General features: G+C 39.3%; 1 protein-coding gene across 4 annotated transcripts in view; it reads right to left on the reverse strand.

The window, feature by feature from the left end:
• Nucleotides 1-2,247: 2,247 nt before the first annotated feature.
• The window catches only part of SLC10A7 (solute carrier family 10 member 7), a 259,532-nt gene continuing 236,851 nt past the window's right edge, over nucleotides 2,248-24,928 (reverse strand). For 2 of the 4 annotated variants that reach the window (XM_055276057.2, XM_055276056.2), the window contains 2 exons: nucleotides 6,947-7,092; nucleotides 2,248-4,780 (listed from right to left, as the gene is read on the reverse strand). In XM_055276057.2, the coding sequence (XP_055132032.1) occupies nucleotides 4,751-4,780; nucleotides 6,947-7,092 (176 nt within the window). In that variant the 3' untranslated portion in view covers nucleotides 2,248-4,750. Of the gene's footprint in view, nucleotides 4,781-5,086; nucleotides 5,198-6,946; nucleotides 7,093-24,928 lie in introns of those variants that run through there. The other 2 variants (XM_063638241.1, XM_063638240.1) reach the window with 1 other exon arrangement.

Here is a 24,928-nt window from a genome sequence, read left to right on the forward strand (position 1 = left end):
CCTTCTCTCTCCCTGATATTTAGGGCACAGCTTGTCCAGGACATACCTGAATCCTCATATTGCCTCATTCCAAGTTCAAAAATGTGAGCTTGCCTAAATGAGAGGGAAGTAGAAGTGATGATGCTTGTCAGGTTATATAGCCATCTCGGGGAAGATGGCTTTTTAAAGCTTCCCATGGCCATTGCAAGTAGATCTTAGGGCACATTTGGAAAGTTAGAGAATGAACAGAGCTAGCTGCATTTCTGTGAATTTTGGGATTGGGGAGAGAAGAGAAAAGAAGGGAGGTGGGCGGGGAGAGCAGGTAACAGGGCAGGTAGATGGAGCCTCTGGGGAGGGAGGGGTGATCAGTGAGAAATTCCAGATGGCAGGTGGCTGGGAGATGGGCAGAAACAGGATGTACAGTAGTCATTTAAGTTTGCACATCCCCAGGCCGGGCGTGGTGGCTTATGCCTGTAATCCTAGCACTTTGGGAGGCCGAGGTGGGCAGACTGCCTGAGCTCAGGAATTCGAGACTGGCCTGGGCAATATGACGAAATCCCATCTCTGCTAAAAATACAAAAAATTAGCCAGGTGTGGTGGCAAGTGCCTGTAATCCCAGCTACTTGGGAGGCTGAGGCAGGAGATCGCTTGAACCTGGGAGATGGAGGTTGCAGTGAGCTGAGATCATGCCTCTGCACTCCAGCCTGGGCGACAAGAGCGAGATTCCATCTCAAAAAAAAAAAAAAAAAAGTTTGTACATCCCCAGACATTCAGTGTGTTGAGACTTCTGTAGTGATCAAGTAACTGGAGCTGAATTCCATGTCTGGGTGGATGAAGTGCACAGAAGAGAACAGCCACGGAGTTTGAGATGCTGGAGAGTTCAGAAGTGGGTGGAGATCTGGGAGAGCCCATTTCAGGTCATTTGGATGAGGACCCTATGATCCAGCGTGGCCCTGTGATTTCAGTGCCTTTGTTTGCACTTGTGTTGACAATCACACTGCACCCTGTTAGAGTGACAGCGTTCAATGTTTAATACAGAGTTTCTCATAATCAGGTTTGAAGAGAAGTTCTCCAGAGTCTACAAATTTTTTTCCCTTTAAATGGGTTTTGCATTTTACTCACATTTGAGAAAAACTGTCCTATAGTGCAACTAAGATTTGTTAAAGAAAATCTTATAAGACCTTTCATATATTGTCTGTATACAAACCAATGATAATTTTTATCTAGTTTTTAAAGTAAGTACATCAGAATTTCTATAAGGAAATCTTTTATTTTTTACGTATATAAAGCTTTCATAAATTCAGATCGATCTAACTTGATTTAGCTTAAATTACTGAGGGTCTATTGTTCTGTCAAGGCATGCAAGATGAAAGTTGCTTGCATATCATACCTGCAGTCTTGCCTTGGAGAGTTAATATTTACACAGCTATGAAGTAATATATTCCTATGAGGAGCATAAGGCAGTGCTTCACAGTTTATTCACAATAGGAATTGTAGTAAAAGAGTCAGTTTTCCTTATAAATTAATAATGACCCAATATAGAGAAGAGTGCTTGTAATTGTGAAGGTTCATGTACTACCTATTAAGATCACAATTTGAAAAGTCAATACACATTTTTTGGCTACTACTTTGAGCCAGGCATTGTGCGAGGCACAGTAGAAAAACAGAAATGTTTACCGCACTGGAGGAGACAGCAATATAAACTAATGATTAAACTATGCAGAGGTTTCAGAAGACTTGAGGGACATGTTGTAAGGACATGTCAAAGGAGGCAAGTCTGGCACTGGCTTGGGAAGGCTTCATGGAGGAGGTGACATTTTTGTCAGGCTTCCAGGGGAAGAGGATTTCTATGCCAAGAAGACAGCAAAGACAAGAACACCAAGGTATGAAATTCTATACAAGGTAGCTTGCTCATCAAAGAAACACTGGGGTTGGGAATAGCATTCCAAGGTTTATCATTCCTACTTCTCAAAACTGAAATTCAGATCATCTACATTTTGTCCCTTCTGCTGCATATGTTTTCCTTTTGGTCCTGAACCCTGATGCAGAGAAAATATCTCTCGTAAAAAGGCAAGGGCTACCTCTAGATTTTAACATCATGGTGTGGTGGAGGTATTCATAGAAATAGCCGGGAGACTATGAAGTTTACATCTATGTAATGACAAATGATATAACGGTGCTGAAATGAATCAAGAGAAATCTAAAGACACTTGGAAGGCATCACAAGGCCATCTGAAGTCAGGTTAAAACAAGCCACAGTTTCTCTTGTGATTTCTGAAACATTCTTTGTTTAATCATATAATTATTTTCATCTTCCAGTCATCATAAATAATCCATCTTATTACTTAACCAATCCTTTTGAAAAAATTTGGTATTTAGCACAAACACTGAACATTAGCTAGAGGTGTGTTAATTTTTAATAGAATAGGGAAGAATTTTTTAAAACCCACAAAAATTTTAATACCAAGAAAAAACATGAAAATGCCAACATTATTACCCATTAAAAAATCTAATTTCGTAACAACCATTAAAAAAAATCCAGGTGGAAAAATGAGTAAACATAAATATAATCGAATGTATTTCTTTCATAAATACATTTAGACAAAACAAATGCATAAAACAGATAGCTTTACAGTGTATAAAAGTAACAAAATATTTTAAGCTCTGAATAATTAAATCCCAATAAGCATGAATTAAAAATAAATTTTGGTTTTATTTTTTGTTCTTTATGAAAAAATATGCCAAGGAATTTGTGTAAAAAAAAGCAATAGGCATAAACATATCACTAAAGCCACCAAAGTTCACTATGTAAAGATTATTTGAAAACAAAACACATTTTTTAAAGCAAAAGATAAAATGTTATCATAGCATTTTCAGTTGAATTTTATCCCATGATCACACCTACTATAGGTGTTAGACGATAGAGGTAGATAAGTTGGGGGCGGGGATCAGTATTCTAATGTTAGGGAGAAAGATTTTTATGATAGGGCAGATAGATGACAGACAGACACGTCCATTTACTCCAAAATTCAAAGAAACTTATAGGAACAAAACATAAGAGCCTTCCTGTGCTCCATAGGTAAGCACAATTACCTAAGCAAAATTACTGTAGTTTTAGACACAAGTAAAATTCTTTATAACAGTGTAAACTACAGCCTGGTTAGCATAGATTTTTGCAGGATCTGGCATTAGCCTTAAAATTCACACTGAGAGTAACTCTCATGAAATTTATTCAATGACATTGACAAAAGATGAGACCTGGTAGTAACAATAATATAAATTTACACAGTAGATAAACTTGGTAGGTTTCTAAGGAATGATTTTTTGTTGTGGGCATAACAACAAAACAACAAAAACAGCTGCTGAGGACATAGCACGGCCTCAGTGAGACCCAGGATGCCAATATTGTCTATCAAATCAAGAGAGGACATATAAGAGGATGTGACAGGATGGCATGGAGGAAACACAGAAAAGTGTTCCCGTAGTTCCATACGTGGCTTCATTCTCTACTTGGGTCCAGTTACAGTTCTTGCAGCTATAGCAGAAGCAAATATTGGATACTTATTTGAAAGCTGCTGCCCAATTGGGAACTAATTTTACTTGATATTTTGGTTATTAAATGGTTTTGCATGTTCTTTTCATCTGGAGAGACAGAATGTGTACATGTAACATTTGTTTGCATCCATGACCTTTATATTTTCATTTATTCATGAAAGCAATATGATTTAACTTTTAAAAAAATATTGCCAACATTTGTCAAATCTGCCAAGGAAATTTTCATTAATAAATTATCTCAAATACCTTAAGTGTGCTTAATTCCAGGATGTAACAGGCTGCTTTTGGCCAACAGGGGCAATCTGGAAAGTGCTCAGCACATCTGTGTAATAGGAAAAAATTTGGTCTGGGTTGTGGAATGTGAATAGAATCTACCATTAATTGATGCTGCTTTCAAACTGATTGTAACATTTTTGTGCCTCATATTTGGCTGTTATGAGTGTGTAAGTGTAAGAAAGAAATTATTGAATAAAGAGGAAGAAGATATTAAGATATATTTTAAAGACCCTGAAAATCAAATCACAGAGTTTAACTCAAAATTTCACGATTTCACTCATAATTCAAACATTCAGGCCCTTTCTTTGAAGCAGCTTATAATAAATTTAAGACATATAATCACAATCTCTCATAATGGGAGTGAGGAATTTCTGTGTGGAAACTATTTGAAGGAATGTCTTTAAAAATGATGTCAAGGAATGCATATATCTTATGCTTTTCAGCATCTATTCGATCTATGACCCCCGCTGAGTTGATAAGGAAGAGGCATGTCACAGTCATAGAAAAAAAGAATCACACAGTAAATCAAAGTATGCATGAATAAGACTTTGGAAATTTTCACTGTCATCAGAAGGGCATTTTCCTGATGGTGTGACCTCATTTCAAACATTACAGTAACTATTATAGGGTTGCATTGCACAAAGGTGCTGCAGGGAAAGCATGTTTGCTTTTTGGTCACTTACCATGACTGATTCCTGCATTAGGAAAACAAAATTAACCCCCAAATATTTTACACCCCTGGCAGTAATCAACAAAGCATATTTTGGAAATAATGCTTTTTGTCAAATACATTTTAAGGCACTTAAACAGGTATATCATATTTTTATGTAAAAAAATAAAATATGCATTGAGGCAACATTCACAAGTACAAGTCTTCAGAATTGCTAGTATGTACAATCCTGTACATATATACATTGCTACAGAAAGTCCACCTCCTTTGTTATACTGTCGGCCTCATCAGCTTCACTCCCTACAAGGAAGGAAAACATGTTCAGAGTTGGACAGTATCCATGAGCAAAGTGAAAGCATCAATTAACACCAGATAATTTATGCTACTAGAAGGAAGAAGAGGCCCACCCAGATGGCATCATATAACCAATAATCCAAACCTCTGGATACAAACAGATTTCTCTGCCCACCTCTCTGGCCAGCAGACTTTGTCATCTCCCCCTCCCGCACCTGGCCTGGCTACTCATATGGTTCCCCTGTGCACTAGATGGTAGCCTTGGGTCTCAATCAGTACTGTGTGCAAAGCAGAGGAGGCACTCATGGATACCTGGAGGATGGACTCTTGGTATTTATTTTAATGCCCAAATTTGATGGATAGATATTCCAAGCCTTCTGGATTATTCAAGTTAGCCAGTGGCCCCCTGGTTTGGAGTAGTTTCTACACAAAGGAAAAATGAACAACATTGTACAATTTAGTCTCCCTTTTGGAAATGCTTCTGTTATTCTACAGAACAAATTCTAGAGCTTTTAAATGTTTGGAAGAAAAATTCACTCTGATTAATTTGCTGTTCACTGTGGCTGTATAATATTGATGAGTATTAGGATTTTCAAATAATTTTCTTCATTCTTTGTCAAAATTTATATGTACAAATTCTGACTGACAATTACATACACATTGATAAACATAAGCATAAATTGAAATAGAAAATTTCAAAAGGGATAAATAGTAAAAGAAAGAAAAAGTTACTAAACTGTTCCACAACCAACTCTGAGTAGGAGGCTCAGAGCCTGGAGTGGTACCCAGCATAGAAGAGGAATCTTTTTTATGTTAACATTTTGTTAAATAACTGAATTAGTAAACATTTTGGATGGGCTGAACTTCTCAGGTAGGATCCTGGGGGCCTAGGGCAAACCTTCTAAAAGTGATGTTACATTTCTATCTGGAGTGTCATCACGGTGTTGGGAAAAGATTTTGGGGGTCAAATAGCCCAGTGTTCAGATCCTAACTCCAGCACTGGCTGAACTACCCTATGGTCTCAGGCCAGCTGCTCGACTCCCTGAGCCCATTTCCTAACCCATAAAATGGAGAGAGCAAAGCCTGCAGTGAACATCATTGTAGATAATGATGAACAATGATGATAATAATTATGGCAGCTAGCTTTATCAAACACATCACGTAATCCTCCACAACCCTAGGGTGTAGATATTATCATTAGTCAGCAGAAACTGAGCTACAGAGAAGTATGCCCCAGGTTACAGGATGAGAAGGCCAGCAGCCTGAGCTCTGAGCCCAGCCAGGCTGGCCCAAGATCCATCCTCTGAACCAGGTAGAGGATAGGATGTGCTCAGCACACACAGTGCTCAATAGGTGGTACTGTGGCCATCCCATTTGCAAGATATTAAGAACATGACACAGGGCACTTGTCATTGGATACCTCTTCTTCCCACACATCTCCTGATAACAGTCACTACTTTGTGAATAGACAAAAATAAGTCCTGGTATGTCCAGGTCACTGGGAAGGAGTCAGTTCTATCAATGCTACCACGTGACATGCATCATCTAAACTTCTTGTGAATCACCTGGTTTACTTATTTTGGTTGATAATTTAGGGAATGAAATCCACAAATATCTAATATGTACAAGATTCTGAGTGTGGTGAAATTAACATTGCATGGACTTCTTTGCTACTTAAAGTTTATTTTTTAATGCCCAAATGCAGTTTTGCTGTACAAATAGGTTATTATATGTCTGGAAAATTAAAAATAAACTAGGCAACCTGGATAATGCCAGGTTCTATCTTATTTGGAAAGGCATGTGAAGTAAGACATAGATGAAAGACTGAGGCAAAGATGGTATGCACCAGAGTGGAGCAGGTATCTATTTGGAGTATATTTACTGAACCTTTACCCCATGTAATATGCCCTTCAATATGAGTGAATTAAAAAGAGCTTATAAAAACTAAATGTTAAGTATAATTGTCTTTTATAACAATTTAAAATCTTTAACCTCAACCCTCCTGTTCAAATTGGAATGGATCAGTGCACCATTATTATTGTATTTAAGTAAGAAAATATGTACTTGAAAACAAAGATATGCAAGCAAAATCAAAAGTGTATGAACAGTTCAGATTCAGGAACAGCACTTTAATCTAACTTGGATCCAAATAAGATCTTTCTGGAGACTCACCTTCTGCCTTGATACCATCCAAGACTTGATTGTTGGCACCAACACACTTCCCAGAAGGATCTGAGCTGGGTGGTAGATGAGCAAGGGTACAGATATTAAAGAGAGATGCTCATGGCCTGCAAACACGATCTTCAGCATCGGAATTCCTGTTGAACAAAGAAGACAGAAAACCTAAACCAAATTCCATCTGTCATCAAATTAAAGGCATACTCCATCAAAATCAGAACTTTGGAATAGGTTATTACCATATTTTCTCATGTTTATTCACAGAACTGAAGTAGGAAAGTCTGAAATGGGTCACCAAAACTTTCCATCTTCCTTTCACGACATAAAGTACTAACTAGGATAAGGTGGAAAGGGTCAGTATTCAAGGGTACCAATAATTCTCATGGCAAATTAGAAGCTTATCTAACAAGGAGAGGAGAGAAGATTGCGTGTGATGGAGTTGCTTTAAGAAGGCTGAAAAATATTGATGAGGGAGATGCTAAAAATGGATCTCTTCTTGCTTAGTAGTGAGATAGCCTGTTGGTCTTTAGGGAGGCTTGCTTGGCACCAGTTCAAAGTCCCAAAGCTTGCTTTTGAGAGTAAAAAAATATGGTAAGATAATGTATGGTATACACCGCTATAAGTAGGAGAGCATTTTAGTCAACTGAACCTTAAAGGATTTGTATGTTCCCTTTCGGCCAAGGATCTTAAAGTGCTTTATGATCATTAGGTAAGGCTCATACAGACTGGCCTATAGAAGATGAATACAAAAATTAGCCAGGCATGGTGGCGCACGCCTGTAGTCTCAGGTACTCGGGAGTCCGAGGCAGAAGAATCGCTTGAACCCGGGAGGCGGAAGTTGCAGTGAGCAGAGATCGTATCACTGCACTCCAGCCTAGGTGACAGAGCGAGACCCTGTCTCAAAAATCAGGGCTGAATGTTTAAATTCCACAGTGAATGTCTTAATGGAACTCAAATGAATACTACTTCATGAGTCTACTATTCTATTATACCAAGGGCTGGGTGTGTATATTTTATAAGCTGCTGCCTATAGAGTATAATTTTTGAGCTTCTATAACACAATTCAGACACTAGCAGTCTAACTATTATTACTAACTGTTTTAATGCAGCCACAGTCTTCAGAAGTGCTATATATGTATCAGCTTTTTCAACTGAATAGCTTTAATAGCCTAGCTTTCTTGTTTCTCTGATAACAGCCTCTGAAAAGGACCTAAGCTCCTAACCATGTACAATGATGGCACATAAATAACATTTTATTAGAACACAACAAGGAAGGCTTAGCTTTTTCAATTATTTTTACCTTCTAATAAATTTCAAACCTTTATGCAAAAATGTATTTCATGGTTGCTTTCTTTTTCACAGCCTCACATATCATTGCCATAAACTGAAAACACTTAACTCTTCCCAAACATAGTCTCTGAGAGCTTCTAAAGTACATGCTTAGATTTTTTGCAGTTTCTGTCTTTATGCTAATATAAAAAATGAAGGGCCTTTTTAAAAAAAAGCTTTAAAAATCTACTGTTGAAAAGCAGCATCGGATACTACAGTTTTGAAAAGCTGTTACAATGAGAAAATAAAATCTGAACACAACTCCCGTTTCCAAGAAACATTATTCATTCCTTGGCCCAAAGAGGTGATGCTAAGACATTGGGGGATGGGAGTGGAGTAAATGTGAGGCTAAAGGGAGCAACTGATAGAAGTATCATGATATTTTGTCCCTAAAAATGACCAGAGCAGGACTTTCTGACCCCAGATTTGAGGACTGAGGCTGCTGGGCTAAACCACCTATGTTGTCCATTCTTAGCTAAGAATCTGGGCTCTGTGTCATTCATTCTTCAGCAAGCTTAAGTGATCTCAGAAGGGAAGCCATAGAGATAGTCCCAGATGCTGCTGCTACAATAAGTAAACAAAAAGTTCTATTGATGAGGAAACTGAAGCACGTAGTGGTCAGGAAAATTTCTCAGTGGTAGGCTTTAAACCGTGACTCAGGCAACCTGAATTTCCAGTTCTCCGTATCAGGTAAGGTCAGTTCCAGATGCCATGGGCACTGCAGCTGCTGTGAAAAGGGAGAGGGCCTGGCATGCAAAACACTTTCAAGTCCAGCCGTCCTTTTGGAACTCATTCTCCTTGAAGACCTCCCAGAAGTTTCTCCAAGGTCAGAATAGAAACAGAAGTTGGGATAAGCAGAGTGAGAGTTAACACTTTCCATGTTCGAGTTTCCATGCCATGGTGGCAATCATTTGGAAGTGGTGAGCTCAATATCTCTTCTCTAAGGCATCTTTGCTGTTAGCAGCACTATCTGGACAACAACTGGAAACTTGGGGGTCATGTCAATTGTTGAGAGAGGTTGAGAACCTGCTAAAAGCCACTGCACTTACCACACTGTAATTTCTGTCAGCTGGCCAAGAATTCAGCAACATTTGTTCTTCACATCAAATCAGAGAAAATCAGCTGCATCTCTTATTCCAGAAGACTATGTAACGCACCACTCTTTTGTCCTCGTCACTCACTTGCTTACTAATTCACTTGCTCACTGATTCTTGCAATTAGAACTCATGTAACTGATCAAGTACTCTGTAGAAGGGCTAGGAATCCTAGGAAGCATGATTTGACCTAACCCTGCATTTCCATAACTTACTGGGCACATGGGTGACCACTCACACCTCCATCCCCCTCACCTTCGTTTAAGAGCACCTCTTCCACAGTCTCAAACCAGTCTCTCTGCCTTCAGAGTTGTATTGTCCAAGCCATTTTCTACTCTGTGACCACAGTAAACATTCTAAAGTGCAAATTTGATCGTGTCACATCACGCAGAAGTGTATCACACAGGAGAGATCCCTAAGTGTGGCATAAGAGCATAAGAGGACTTCATGACTTGCCCCAAGCTTTTGCTCTTTTTCACTCTAAATCTCACTACTTCTCTGCTCTTTGACCTGGGTGCTCCAGCCATGATGGGTCCTCCCACCCATCCTTGGCCATGTGCCATTCTCTGTCTTGCCCCTAGGCTTTGCACCTGAGCTCCTTCTGCCTAGAATGCTCATGACCCATTCATGACCCACCCAACTCCTCTGTATCCTTTAGCTCTCAGTTCTTAGGTTCCCTCCTCTGGGAAGCCATCCTCAGAGTCCCAACGTGGCCTTTAGATCCTTTCCACTCCATGCTTACCTATGCCAGGGCATTCCAGCCTCACCTTTGCTACCCTTATTATCATTGCCTGCTTCTTGTGCATTTCCTTTACCAAGCTGTACGCTTCTTAGGGTCAGCAATGGTTTCTTCTTCATTGTTGAGCATACGGTAGGTGGTCAAAAGGAGTGTGTTGAATGAATGAACTTGTATTTTTCCAGATTCTGTCATAAAGTTATTGTGCAGACTATCACTCCATTTTTACTAAATTTGTTAATTAGAAAAAAAATAGTAATAATTAAAAAACCCAAACTTACTAGAAAGAGTTTTCCTTTTAAAGTAAAATTTAAATATAGGACTCTTTTCATCTTGCTATCACTGCGGTAATATAAATGAAGCAAATTAATTTTAATGCTCCCAGGTACTGATTCTGTGTCACCATGGTTGACAGGATTCAACTAGACTTTATGAGATGGCATTTGACTTTATGGAAGTGAACACTATGCACGCATTTACAATTTTACAGGGACTTTAAGCTGTCATGCTGAAAAATGTTTATAAAACATTAATCAAAAAATGCCTCTTTAATACAATGCATTGTCTGAAAGATGTTAGAAGGCACATATTGTAAATGGATTCTTTTTCTGACTAAAGTAATTTCCACCAAAAGCATTTCCCCATTGCTCTACAAGTACACTGTGTGGATAGATAAAGAGCACTTTCTCAGCACATTACTACCTGATCCAAACACTTGGGAAATCACTAATGTACAGCATGCCATATTTCCATGTCACACATGACACATTTGTCTAAAATTATCCAACAGAGTTTGACACTGCAGCATATTCCATAAGCAGAGCTTTCAACTGACATCTGCCAAGTAGGAACTTCAAGTAAGAGCTTTCTTCTTCTAACAAGCAAGTAAGGATTTTCTTTTATCCTATACCCAGGATGGAAAGGATAAAACAATATGTACAAGAACAAGTTTTTTTTCTATTTTAAATATGTTTATTTTATGTTCTCTGAATTAAAAAATTCCCTTTGTATCAGTGTTCAAGCTTCAATAATAACTACTTTCTATTGGATGGACAGTTTTTTATTTTTCCTTGAGAAACAGACATTTTTCTTCTTAGATTAAATATGGACTTTTATTTAACTTTCACTGAAGCCTGCTCTATTGTTCACAATATAAAATAATCTACTTTACATTATTGTTCACAGTTTACTTACTTGTGTAGGTGTACTATGTTCCTACCATTCATTCATTCATTCATTAACAAAATACTTTTTGGGCCTCTGCTATATGTGAATTACTGGTCTAGGTGGTAGGGATATCAGGAGAATGACTCAGACAAGGTGCCTACTTTCTTGGGTGCTGCCTTCTCATAGCATTTGTCCTGACCATTTTGGCTTTCCACAATTAGAGGGGTGAGTCCCAGCCCCTCACAACTCCTACTGCAACTGCAACTCCTACAGCCCCTGCAACTCCTACTGTCACTAGCTTACCTACTTTCTACAACCCAAAGTTTGGGGATCATCTTTGACAAATTCTATTTGTCCTTCCACCTCTAGATTAAGTTACCAAATTCTGTAGATTTTTTTTCCTCATTTACCAGTCCCTTTTCCCTCAGTTTTCTTTTTTTTTTTTTTTTTGAGACGGAGTCTCGCTCTGTCGCCCAGGTTGGAGTGCAGTGGCGCAATCTCGGCTCACTGCAAGCTCCGCCTCCCAGGTTCATGCCATTCTCCTGCCTCAGCCTCTCTGAGTAGCTGGGACTACAGGCGCCCGCCACCAGGCCTGGCTAATTTTTTGTATTTTTTTTTTAGTAGAGACGGGGTTTCACCGTGGTCTCGATCTCCTGACCTCGTGATCCGCCCGCCTCGGCCTCCCAAAGTGCTGGGATTACAAGCGTGAGCCACTGCGCCCAGCCCCTTTTCCCTCAGTTTTCACTGCCATTTTCCTAATTCAGCTCCTCATAAAATTAAGCCAAGATTATACTTAACAGCCTTCTGACATAACTCCTTGTCTTCGGACTCTTCCCTCATCAATCCTACAAATCATAGCCAGATTAATCTTCCCCAAATCCACATTCATTAAAGCCAATACCCTGTTCAAGAACTCCAATGACTTTCCAGTGTCCATTCATCAAATCCTCTACTTATTCGACTTCAGTAAAAAACAATCACTACTACCACTATTATGTAAGCACTACTGGATGCTAAGTGCTCTGCCTGCATCATCTCCTTTAAGCCTTACAACAGCTCTAGGAAGTAGGTGGCAATTTTCCCATTAAAAGATGAGGAAACTGAGGTTTAGAGCAGTTAAGTACCTTGCTTAATGGCCTACACTGGTATGCAATGGAGGCAGAATTGGACCCCAGTGTGTTTACTTTTAATCTCCAAGCTGTGTTAACTCCATTAAACCAAACTTTCACTTGCCAATTGCTGTCACCGGCTCAGGGCTGGCACTTTTTAATCTTTGTTAAAGCTGAATCCTGCATTTTTCTCCATATACCTAAATCCTTTGGGGGTCACCAAGGCTCAGTTTTATATTTTCCTCCATGATGAAGGTGGCTTTCCTATTGATTTCTTCATTTTTATGAAGAATGAAGGCACTCGTTCTAGATGCATCACATAATTTAGCCTTTGATGATGTTGCCATTATTTTCTTTTGTGTAGGTTTTGATTTTTCCTGAACATAGGCAAAATACTATATTTTTATTTTAATTTCCTGCAACATTTAAGCACAGGGCTGGTGCTCAATACATAATTGGTTATTTATGAATAGGTGCTAAAGTAATGCTTTCTACATTGAAAAAGATAGGATTTAGAACAAATACTAGTTGATTCACTAGACTTTAAAGACAATGCATTTGCATGCTGCTCTGGGAGAGGATTATATTTCACAGGGCAAAAATAGATTTGATATGGCAGGAAGGAAAGAAACTGGATTGACCAAGGAACACAAAATTCAAAATGAGTACTGAAGTATGGAGTAAGCAAGAAAATATATTGAAAAACACACGTTGTGTCTTTTGAAGTCTAATATTACATTTACTTTCCCACTTAGCACGAGATAGTATACTCCAATCACCTGGATCATTTCTTGTCTTTCAAAGATTCATTCGCCTGAATTTACATGACTTGTTTTCCATTTAAATGCTTTCTCTGACTTTTCACTGGGTTTTGGAGAGAGCTGCTGGCAAATCTGGAATCCAGTTGCTTCTCTCTTCAGTTGTCATGGTGATTTCTCACTTTTGTTTAGTTTGTTCTTAGTTAGAAACATCCATAAGTTTACCATCCAAATGTCCTAACACTGTTATTTGAATTCTATTTCTTCCTGCTTAGTGAATCTTTCAGAAAAGCTCATGTTTGCCTTTAAAATTCATTGGTATAGATGGTCCCTACCCACCACACATGCCCATGCACATGGACACACACACACACACATGCACACACGCACACACATACACACAGACTTTCTCTTCAGAGACAAAATAGCCACAGAAAGTCAAACTCACAGCCACTGATTTATCTCAAATAACTAAAAAAAGGGGCAATTATACATTTTTTAGAGTATGAAATGATGCCTTGATAAGGTAAAACAAAGGCTTTGGAATTTGGTTAGAAAAGGCTTTCAGTTAGGACTATCCTAAAGCAAGCTAATTTCTAGTAATAATAGTTGTGTTTCAAGCAGGGATTTATCATTGATCATATCCAATAATGTGCCTGAGGCTGAACAGTGTAGCAGTTAAGAATCTTGACGCAGAAGCTGGAGAGCCCTGGGTTTGGATCTCATGTCCACCATTTACCAACTATGTGACCTTGGGCAAGTTATTATTTAACCTGTTTTTACATGAATGAAATGCACCTACTTTGTCAGTTTTTGGATTTTTTAAAAATAAAGAATAAAATAATATAAAATGTCTGGTATATAGCAAGTGTTCATCCATTATGTGCCAGGCACTCTTCTAGGTGCAGTGAATACACCAAAATTCCTGGCCCTCATGGAAGCTTACATTCTTACTCATTTAATAGGGAGACAAGGCAGACTGCACCATGCCAAAGTTAGGCAAAGAGCAATTCCACCCACTACCAAGATCATTACACAGGGCAGTGGAAAAATGCAGCACTGTCGTATGAAAAAAGATGTTAGATAAAATGAATTCAGTGAGCAGTTCAGTCATTTTAATTTTCTCTCCCTTTTAGAAGGTGTCAAAAGAAAGGCCACCTCCTTATAGGGTGGTGGGTATGACTTGACTGTGAGATCAGTCTGGTACTGCCCCTACACTAGCCTACAATGTGGCTTTTTGGATAAGGCAGGTTTAGTCTGCACAGCCCCCAGAATTCCATTCTGTTCATAATCTGGCTATTTTAGGACTTTCCCCAAACCCATTCTGGAACTTTCCAAAGGCTGGCAACTCAACTTTCTGCAGGGTCCCCAGGAAGGGGTAAAAGATCACAGATCATGTGACCTGCTCTCATTGCACCCATCTAAGTGATTGGTCTTTTGCTCAATTTCTCCATGGTATTTTAATATACAGATTGTGCTGCCTTACCCTTGCCAGTGATTTATGTTTTACTTGCTTCCCTGTTTTTGTGTGTGTCATTCCATTTTTAACTGAAAACTGTCAAATTCTTTGGTAGGACCCGAGCACAAGCATCAGAACCTCTACTGTTGCTTTTTGAGACACATAAGAGAACATTTTTATCCTTTTATACAAAGAATCATATCCAAAATGAGGTGTGGCTAAATGATACATGCAAATTGGAGCTCTTTAATGATTTTCTCAGTGTCCTAGGGTTGGGTTCACCGAATCTACTTAGATTTAGGATTTCCAAATTGCTAAATAGAAAGCCAACAGCAGCACCTCTGGGATGTCTGACAAACCCCCTTTGCTAGAGCTCTGGCAGAAAAACAGGACAATCTTGCGCCAGTTTATCAGATATGTACCAATGGAATTTTAGTTTCCAACCCCTGAAGCCGAAAAGTGTCTTAGGGTGATCTCTGTGGGTGGCATATGAGGGAAAGGAACATGTTGAAATCCACAGAGGACGTGTCAGCCAAACATGCTGCACAAGCTGGACCCAAACCTTCTCTTTGCTACCGACTAGGAAACTGCTTTCCTGTCGAGCCTTCCTATTGCTCTCCTGCACCCCTTCCTGTCTACAATTAAAAAGACTGGAAGCTCAAACTTCTTTTCCGGTGTAGTCAGGAGCTATTTGGCTATGCTAAGTAGATGTTTATGTAAAACTTTCCTAAGAGACTTGGCCTTCCCTCATATTTCAAAACCAGAATTCAAAAATATTTCCCTATCCAAAAAGAGGAATCAGGCCTGGAAAAGGAGGAAAATTAACAAAGACAGGTCATAAACTTGATGTCTAAGGCCATTATTAAAAGAAAGGAATGATCTTTCCAGTAATCTAAGACCTTTAGAAAAAAGAGAGCATTATTTATGTTCTAGTTTTCCAGCAGTCACACCTTACACAGGACTTTGGAAGCCGTTATCTGGAGTTCACAGATATTTTGGGTTTTCATTTATTATTGGTAAGGCAGAATATTGATCGTAGCCAATACTTACACAGCGCTTACTATGTGCCAGGCACTGTTCTGAGAGTGTACAAGCATCAGCTCATCCACTCCTCACATCCATGATGAGTGAAACTACCATTGTTATCCTCATTTTTCAGAGAAGGAAATTGAGGCAGCAGGTAAATAGAAATTTGCTCAAAACCACACACAGCATCAGGACATAGCTGGGGTGTGAATACAGACAGACTGGCTCTAGAGTCTGTGCTCCTCTGCGTACTATGTGCCTGAAATATCTGAAAAGAATTTGTCAGGGTACTTAGGAACCCTAAAAAAGGGGTGCAAGGGGTGCTTTTTAATAAGATAGAATATGGATGGTAAAATGTAAGGAAAATAAGTTACACAAGAAAAGTCTGAAAGCAAGAGAGATACACCTTTCAATAAAGGTGCTTATTACTTGGCAGGCTTTGAATAAAGGTTGGTTGATTACCATTTTTAGGACATTAGGAAAATTAAAAATTGTGTTTTAGTCTTCAACTACCCAGGCTGTAACCCCATCACTTTGCTGAAGGTTTTATGTAAATAAAGATGCAAGAAAAGACCAAAATGAGCAGCTGGTGTTGCTTCTGTTTTGAAACAGGTATGTTCTGATTGGAAAAGATGTTTAATGAATGGCCTGAGACAACTCACCAGATGCTGATAATGAAAGATTTAACTCTGCCAATTGAAGGTTTCTGCCTCAGAAGATCAGGCACACCCTCACCTGTCTGACAGCATTGTAGGAGTAATTAGCAAACAGGGAATTCAAGAATGAATTAAAGAACTGAGCCATGAAGTCTTCATTCAAATACTGGCTGTGTCTTCAAGGAGGGGTCACCATGTTTATGGAGACAAACTTAGCAGAAAGTAGTGAGATTACTTTTTCCTTTTCTAGGCTGTGAATGAAGAGTTGTTTAGTCTTCTAAAGAGACAATCTGGCTAATGTTCATACTCACAGGATGTGAAAACATCAAAAATAGAATGATAATTTCATATGACAGAAATAATGCAAGGTCAAAATAATATATTTAACATAGTCACCAACACAGAACTGGCCTCTTCTGGCTGGCTCTGGAACTGTTGTCCAATTTTACAGAGGTTTTTACATAAATGAAGAAAAACACTTGAACCTATTGAGTCTGATGCAAAGCAAAGCTGGATGGTGTGACATGAGCTTTCGTTGACTCTGCCACTGCCCCACAACCTAGATGTAGTTTTCCCTAAAAGGCTGCATTGATAATTTCATCTTTAGACATCGGAACTTTCAGAAGGCTTCCAAATATTAGTTAAAAAGTAAATGTGAGTAGGCTGTGACCCAAATGCACATTAATGATTTTTATTATACATTTTGTTTTGTTTTGTCAACATGACCTTTAATTACCTTCCAGCAGTAATTTTCCTTTTCATGGTACTGTGTTTATGTTGAACAAAAGCCTCAGAAGAGATTTCTTCTGACATAAAACAAGGCAGTTTTGATTTGGGGATTAAAAACCAGACTTATTTGTTCTTAGATCCATGTCTCTTAAAAAGGTCGACTCAGGTTTCTGTGGTTTATCTAACCTAGATGATGTCCTGATAATCTACTCTTGGCCTTTATTTATTCTCAATAATTATAAACATTTGGCAGTTAGGACCTCATTTAGAAGACTTCTAGGCAGAAGAAATTTAAAAAACCTTGGAAGTCACTTCTGAAAATAATTATGTTTTTCTATTCTCCTCTGTTTTCTCTTCTGAATATTTAACATATCTAATTATGGCACAACTAATTCTGGTGTTCAGAATTAGTACACAAATGGTCAGTTTTGGTAACCAATGGGTAGGTATAACCCATCTCGCATTCTTTTTGGAACCTAGTAGAACATAAATGCATACAGAGTAAACGAGTCTAAATGCAGTGGTTCTCAGCTTCAGCCACACATTAGAATCACCTGGGTGGCTTCTAAAAATGATGCTGCCTGGGCCTATCCTGACGGATTGAGTTAACAGGTGTTGGGGAGGGTCCTGACATCACTAGTACGGCACAGCTCCCAGGTGATTCTAATGTGAGCCAGGTTAAAGAGCCAGGTCTGGTATTGCGGTGGAGTCAGAGGACTCTGGAGGTAGGCAATTCAGCCATGGTGCACCAGCTCTGCTATGTATGTGAACTGGGGTGAGTTATTTGACCTCTCTGAGGCTTGGTTTTCTATTTTGGACAATGAGAGCAATCATAGCTATTGTGCAGGGCTATTGTAAAGATTACATGCATTAATAAGGCAAATTAAGTGCCTAATGCAGTGCCTAGCACATGGGAGGTACCAAATAACTGCCAGACTCTTCTTCTAATACTTCAAAGTGTCTTCACATCTACTTTCTGATTTAACGTTCACTTCAACCTTGTGGGATAGGAGAAGAATACGGGCTTGCAAGTTTGGGTGTCTATAGGTCTGGCTGATTTAGAGTTTCATATCATTTCATTATTAAAATAATTCCATATCCTCTCTGTCCTCTGGAGAATCTCAGTTTCTCAGTCTGTGGAGCTCCTTTCTCTATCTACACATTCCCTTAGTGATCTCATCCAATCTGATAGTCTAAAATAACATCCATAGGCTGCAAACTTCAGCCTGGATCAGGATTCCAGACTCCACTGGATGTCAAAAAGACGTATCAAACTTTACATGTGCAAATCCAAACTCTTGATCTGTTCCCACATGACTTTCAACTGCTAACATCTGCTCCTCTGTAGACTTCCCTAAGCCAGTAAATGGATCCTTACACCCCTCAGGCCAAACATCTTGAATTCCTTTCTTTTACCTACATATCCAATTCACCAGCAATTCCTATTAGTTCTGTGTTCAAAATATATCTCAAATCCAAAGCTTCTCAACTCTTCCACCCCTATTACCTTTGACAAAACCACCCTAAACTCTTTTCTGGATAAAAGCCTCTCTCCTGAGTCTTCCTTTCTCACTGCTGCACCTTCCCACCAAACCCCAGTCTACTTTTAACAGAACAACCATAGGGATCCTTTCAAAGTAGAAGTGAGATCTTGTCCCTCGTCAATTCAAAACACCCAGTGGAGTCCCCTCTCATTCTGAGAAAGAGGCAAGTCCCTACAATGGCCAATAAGGCCTAACACAATATTATTGGCCCCTCTCCCATTACCATTTCCAGGTCTCCTATCTCTCACTCATTCTGCTCCCAAGGTGAGCTTCCTCCTCCTTCCTCCAACATGCCAAGCGCACTGTTGCCTCGGGTCTTTGCCTTCACTGTTCCTTCTCATTGGAATCTCCTTCCCCGAAATATCCACAGGCTTGCTCCCTATTTCCTTCAGGTATTTTGACCCAATGTGCCCTTTAAGGCTGAAACCTTCTCATCTCCACTCTGGCATTCCTTATTCTCCTTTCTGGTTTTCTTTTTCTCCATTGCTTCCCACCATCTGAGTGCTGTATATTCAAGTGTCTGCTTATTCCCACTAGAAATTTTGGAAGCTAGATGAGGGCAAGAACTTTTTTGGTGTTTTGTTCACTGCTGTCCCCTTGCAGCCTAGAGCAGGGCACACAGTAGGTACTAAATAAACACTTGCTGAATGAATGAATGGATGATGTACATTATGTTTTAAAAGCATCTTTTCATTGGCACTGTATAGAGCAAACTTGTAGCAAAGGCAGCCCTGGGAAGTGTCACAGCTACAATTTCATTAACATGCTCAGCTTCGGTACAGATGACATTCCAAATCAGCTGGCTTCCTGGGGCCCAGGAATCTTTTGAGTTGTGTCCAATTTTATATCTCCTCCTGCCCCCAGGGTAACTTGTCAAAAACCTACTGGGTACCCCATAGCTTGAAAAAGTGGGTAGCTAACTTTAATTTCTGGCTGGAGTTGTTTGGATGGGGCTGTAAATGGGGACATACAAGGGGAAACTGTTACCCTTGCTTTGCAGCTGTAGGCTCATGTATTCTTTACTGTAAAGAAGCATGGAGCGGGCTGTCATTAAAGACACTCAACCTGGTTTATAGTGTCTGGTTCAATTAAGAGAACTTCTAGGAAGAGACATGACCAAATAAATAATTGGAGAGATGCAACTCTGAAAGGACAATTGTTTTTTATCGATCTCTGTTTGCAAGTTGAAATTGAGAGATATAAACTTCAAGTGGATGGGCTCTCCTGGGTGACAGTCTTCACTTCAAATGCGGTAGATGAGTGTTGTTTTATGATGCACATTTTAGTACTGCTAGAGGCAGACTTTCTAAATATTAATAATAATAATAATAAACAAATCCCTCTGCAACTGACAGCGAGTGCACAGATGAACAGGGATTTCCAGGCAACAGGCCATTCTGGTCTTCTGGATGTGGCAAAGTCTTCATCAGAAGGGACAAGCTCCAGAACAACAGAAAGTGTGCCCCTCATTTCTTTGGAATTCCCCTTTCAGGAGCACTGAGGGCATGTGAGTTGATTTTTAATGGGTAAAATTAATCTCTTTAGAGCTATCTCTATTATAAGGTATTTTTTAGTTTGAAATTAATATGAAACTATGGAATTAAAAGCTTCTAATGCTAAGAGCTGTCATTAGGAAACACAGTGACAAGGATTCAATATACTGTGAGGTGCCACCGTACAATATGTGGGATTTTTCATGTCTCCTTGCCATTGAGCTGTAGGTGACAACTGCAGGTAGAGCTTCGCTACAATGAAGCTGACACATGCAAGCACTTGGCCCCTCTTATTCCTGCTCCATCACTCAGGCTGAGCGAGCAGCAGAGAGCTAACATGCCACTCATAGGTACTTCTGGAGGGCTGGGTGGTGTGATGGAAAGGACGTGGGCTTTGAAATTAGAGACCTGAATTTAAATCCTCACTGTGCCACCCACCAGCTATGTAAGCAGATGATCTTACCCTAACCCCCCTCAGTTTCCACATCTGACTCAAATGAGGTTAAAATAACTATCTTGAAGGGTGGTTAGAGGTTTCAAGTGAGACAGTGTATGGGAAGTACCTAGTATAGTACCTGGCATAGAGTGAGCATCCCCAAAATGATAGCTATTAGGATTATTATTGTTGTTGTTGTTGTGATTATTATTATAAGAAGTAGCATTATGAAATAGTATTATGGGGCTCAAATTTAGCAGTCTACCAGGACTGGCCAGGGAGGGGCTTGTCACTAAGATCATTCAGGATGAGGTGTGCAGCACTTCTAAAACACTGCAGATGGTGATGCTGTGGACTGCCCTGGGAACTGAAACTCCCTCCCGCTGATGCTGCCCAAACTCCCACTGGCCTCATCTGTTTACAAGCCCTGTATTCTTGGTAAGTGCTCATGATCATATTTGGTCTACTGCCCCTTTCAGAGCGCTGACTTCTGGGAAGCAGTGATTCCATCTCCTGTTCTTTCTTTAAAAAAATTCTTTCTACAGTAATTGTGTTGTCAGAGTTTTAAAAAAATCACATAGGTCCCCTTTCATAAAGGGATTTATGTAAGGATAACTTTCAAATGGCATTCTGAATTTATTTTAAATATGCTTCAGTTTTGCCCTCAGCCTGCCAGGAAGACATGATCTTAAAGAAAGGAAGCCCCTTCTGGAGGGAGTGCTAGGTATTTTGGGCACTAAATGGATGGTTCTCTTTTGTTCAGATTATACTTTTTTTTTGAGACGGAGTCTCACTCTGTCACCCAGGCTGGAGTGCAGTGGCATGATCTTGGCTCACTGCAACCTCCACCTCCCGGGTTCAAGAGATTCTCTTGCCTCAGCTTCCCAAGTAGCTGGGATTACAGGTGCCTGCCAACACGCCTGGCTAATTTTTGTATTTTTAGTAGAGACAGGGTTTCACCATGTTGGCCAGGATGGTCTCAGTCTCTTCACCTCAGGTGATCTGCCAGCCTCGGCCTCCCAAAGTTCTGGGATTACAGGCATGAGCCACCATGCCTGGCCTAGATTATACCTTATATTAATAAAATACTGGCATACTTTTACATGCAAATACTGTCATTTAACCAGATTAATACAAATGAAACTCAAAAGGACATTTGAAGTTAGGCAAAATATGGTAACTCCAACTATAAATTAGAAAAACTGGAGCGAGGTTTTTATCCTTCCTAGACAGGACCACAATATCATATATTGAAATCATGGAATGAGGAAGAAGGTGATTCCTGGAAATTAGGGTCCGGGCCTACTGCATTTTTTAAAAATGATTGCTTATTATTATTATACAATACTTAGTACTATGTCATAAGCAGTTATGTCGTAAGGATATTCTTTTGGCTGATGATGGAATATAAAGTATTTAAAAGTGGGGTATACTGTGGCCAGGCTAAAGTAAGAAAAGCAACAACCAACCACCCAGGGTTGACTGAAACTGGTTCCTACCGTCATCAAAATGCACCTACACAAAACCTGACTGAATATTCTGCTAGATTAAAGCTTCCCTAAGAATCTGGGTGCATGAGCTAGCACATCTGAAACCTGAGAGGTGACTCTAGATGTCAATAATGAGTGGCTTTCAAACTTTAATGTGTATGATACCCTCTTTTGACATATGTTACATGTGTCAGACATCAGGGTTTTATCCTTAAAATTCAGAATCAGTAGGCTTGAACAAATCTGTTTTGTTTTTTAATTTTTATTTCTTTTAAGAAACAATGTGCTATAATTTTGAGGATCACTCTTTGAGAAATGCTGGTCTATGGTGTCCATCCAAAGGGCTCAAGATTCTAAAGCTACATACTTAGGCCCTTCAAAATCAGAATTATTGAATAGTAGAGCTAGAAGAGCCCCAGAGATCATCTAGTCTGAACTTTTCACAGCCAGTGCACCACAGGGTTGAGATGTTTCACAGCACAGGGCTCTTTCTGCAGAACTCTCACTACAGCTTAGCATGGTGGCTAATAGCTAGGCCTGGGCTTGGTTTCTGGCTCTGCCACTTGGGATCATGTGACTTGGGCAAGTTATGGATCACTTGGGAACTTCCCTTATCTAGTGTGATTGTGGAAGTCATGTGAGCTGGTGCCCACAAAGTACTTATGGGAAATGACCTACACCAAGCTGGTCATGTATAAGTTCCGGATTCTTTCCAGCAGATAAGGTATAAGCAGGAGATAAGGTATTCCAGCAGATAAGGCCAAAGGAAGTTTAAGGTAGGTGAAGCTTAACTGTACTACTATAATTTTGCCAGCAGGTTTCAATGAAAGTAAGTTGTTGCCCCCATAGAAGTTTTTCTTATTTTTTTTTTAAACTCAACATATACTAGTAGTTCAACACAAAAATATTTTATGCAACCTATCCTATAAAATGGCAGTCTCAGCTTGGACCTTTTAGGTGCTCTCAGAGCACCTTGCATGAGAGGGTCCCTCAAAGCTACATAATGACATTCCAGAGCAGAATTTGGTGATCTTCCAGTCAGGTTCAGGAAACCACAGATCCTCCCAACAGTAGCTGGACATAAAATGAGGTAGGGATCACTCCAGCACATCCCTGATGGTTTCATATGCAGACTATGGGATTTGCCAGATTCTTATAGCAAGTGGGAAGTCTCTCTCAAACTTTTATGCAGTCCACATATCAATGAGAACCCATTTATTACATTTATCATGCAAAGTAACAAGTCAGTAATTTCACCAATCAAAATAACAAATTTCTGAATTCATTCTGCTAATTAATAAGGTCTCTGGTTGATAGAGATATAACAAAAGTATTTGTTGTAGCTGCCTCTGGAGTGAGTATTTCCTTTCTGATAAAGCTGTGGCTAAACACTACAGTGAGAATTTTCTATTAGAGCAACTGGCTGTTCCTGGCACTGAAGTCTAACAAGTACATGCATAATTACCACACTGTCCACAGAGAAGTATTTTAAAGTAAACTACTTTATGTAACTAGCACTTAGCACAATGTTTACCTATTAAATACCCAATTAATGTTTGCTGCTGTTATTACTATTGAAAATGTGTTGAGTACATCAAAAAAGGTATAAAAACTGTTATATAAGCTGAATAAAATAATAATCTAAATAAAAGTTATCTTACATTATGCAAATTAAGAATCACTTTAAGTCTTAATTTAGCTCTGCTTCCTACCTGGTATCAGAAATTTGGGTTAAAGTTCAGTGAAGGCCAGGTGCAGTGGCTCATACCTGTAATCCCAGTGCTTTGAGAGGCTGAGGTGGGAGGATCGCTTGAGGCCAGGAGTTTAAGATCAGCCTGGGCAACATAATGAGGCCCCCGTCTCTATAAAAAAATTTTTAAAAATTAGCCAGGCATGGTAGCTCAGGCCTGTAGTCCCAGTACTCAGGAGACTGAGGCAGGAGGATGGTCGGAGCCCAGGAGTTGGAGGCTGCAGTGAGCTATGATCAGGCCACTGCACTCCAGCCTGAGTGAGAGTAAGACTCCATCTAAAAAAAAAAAAAAAAAAAAAAAAAAAAATCCGCTGAAAAAGAGACAGCAGAAGCCAAAGAATACGTGGTGACTATTTGAGGAAGAAGATAAAACTTTCTCGCTAAGCAAGCTATAAAGCAATCTTTTTTAGACCTTGGATTATGACCCATTAGTGAGCTGCAAAATCAATTCTAGATCACATTGTAAAATATATTTCTAAATGTAGATTGTGGTTAAAAACATTTGATGTGGAGGAAGAAGAGGAGGAATAGAGCATGAGAGTATCAGGGCGAACATCTGGCATATCATTGAGATGAATGATACTTGAGGGTCAAGCTGGAGATCTTTCAGAGAAGCTTTAATATCTTTAATTTCATACCTGCTGTCTAGAACCCTGGGAACTTTCTAAATTTTGATTACAAAGTCTAGATATGATAGCAATGATTTTCAGATACCATATTCAGAATAAAAAATCCAAGCCAAAAATAGTTCAAAAATCTCTAAAGAATATTATTGTATCACTTTGTTTGAGAACTTCCATTTCTCTCTTTCTTTATGTGGATCAGAAAATAATAGCACAAAATGACAGACACTCCCTCACTTTTCTTTAGCCTGGGGGTAAAAATCTACTAGGTCCATAATTTTAGCAGCATCTTTAAGAATCTGTCAAATGGCAAAGACTCCCAAACTGCCTTTCCTCACAGAACTGTAACTCTGAAGGAAATTGCATGACAGAAATATATTTATGGCTACACTCCAAAGATAGTCTTCTATTTTCTGTCGTTTCTCTGGATTTCTATTTCAACTTTAATGGGTTATTGTGAAACAGCAATGTGGCTCTTAGTTTGCAAGAATGGAGTGCAGACAGTGTTGCCTCATGAAAGGTAAGGCTGGCTCACTAGATCTACTTTAAATAGAATATAACTTTTTATTAATAATAA

The sequence above is a fragment of the Symphalangus syndactylus genome, chromosome 4, assembly GCF_028878055.3.
Source record: "Symphalangus syndactylus isolate Jambi chromosome 4, NHGRI_mSymSyn1-v2.1_pri, whole genome shotgun sequence".
Classification (NCBI taxonomy): domain Eukaryota; kingdom Metazoa; phylum Chordata; class Mammalia; order Primates; family Hylobatidae; genus Symphalangus; species Symphalangus syndactylus.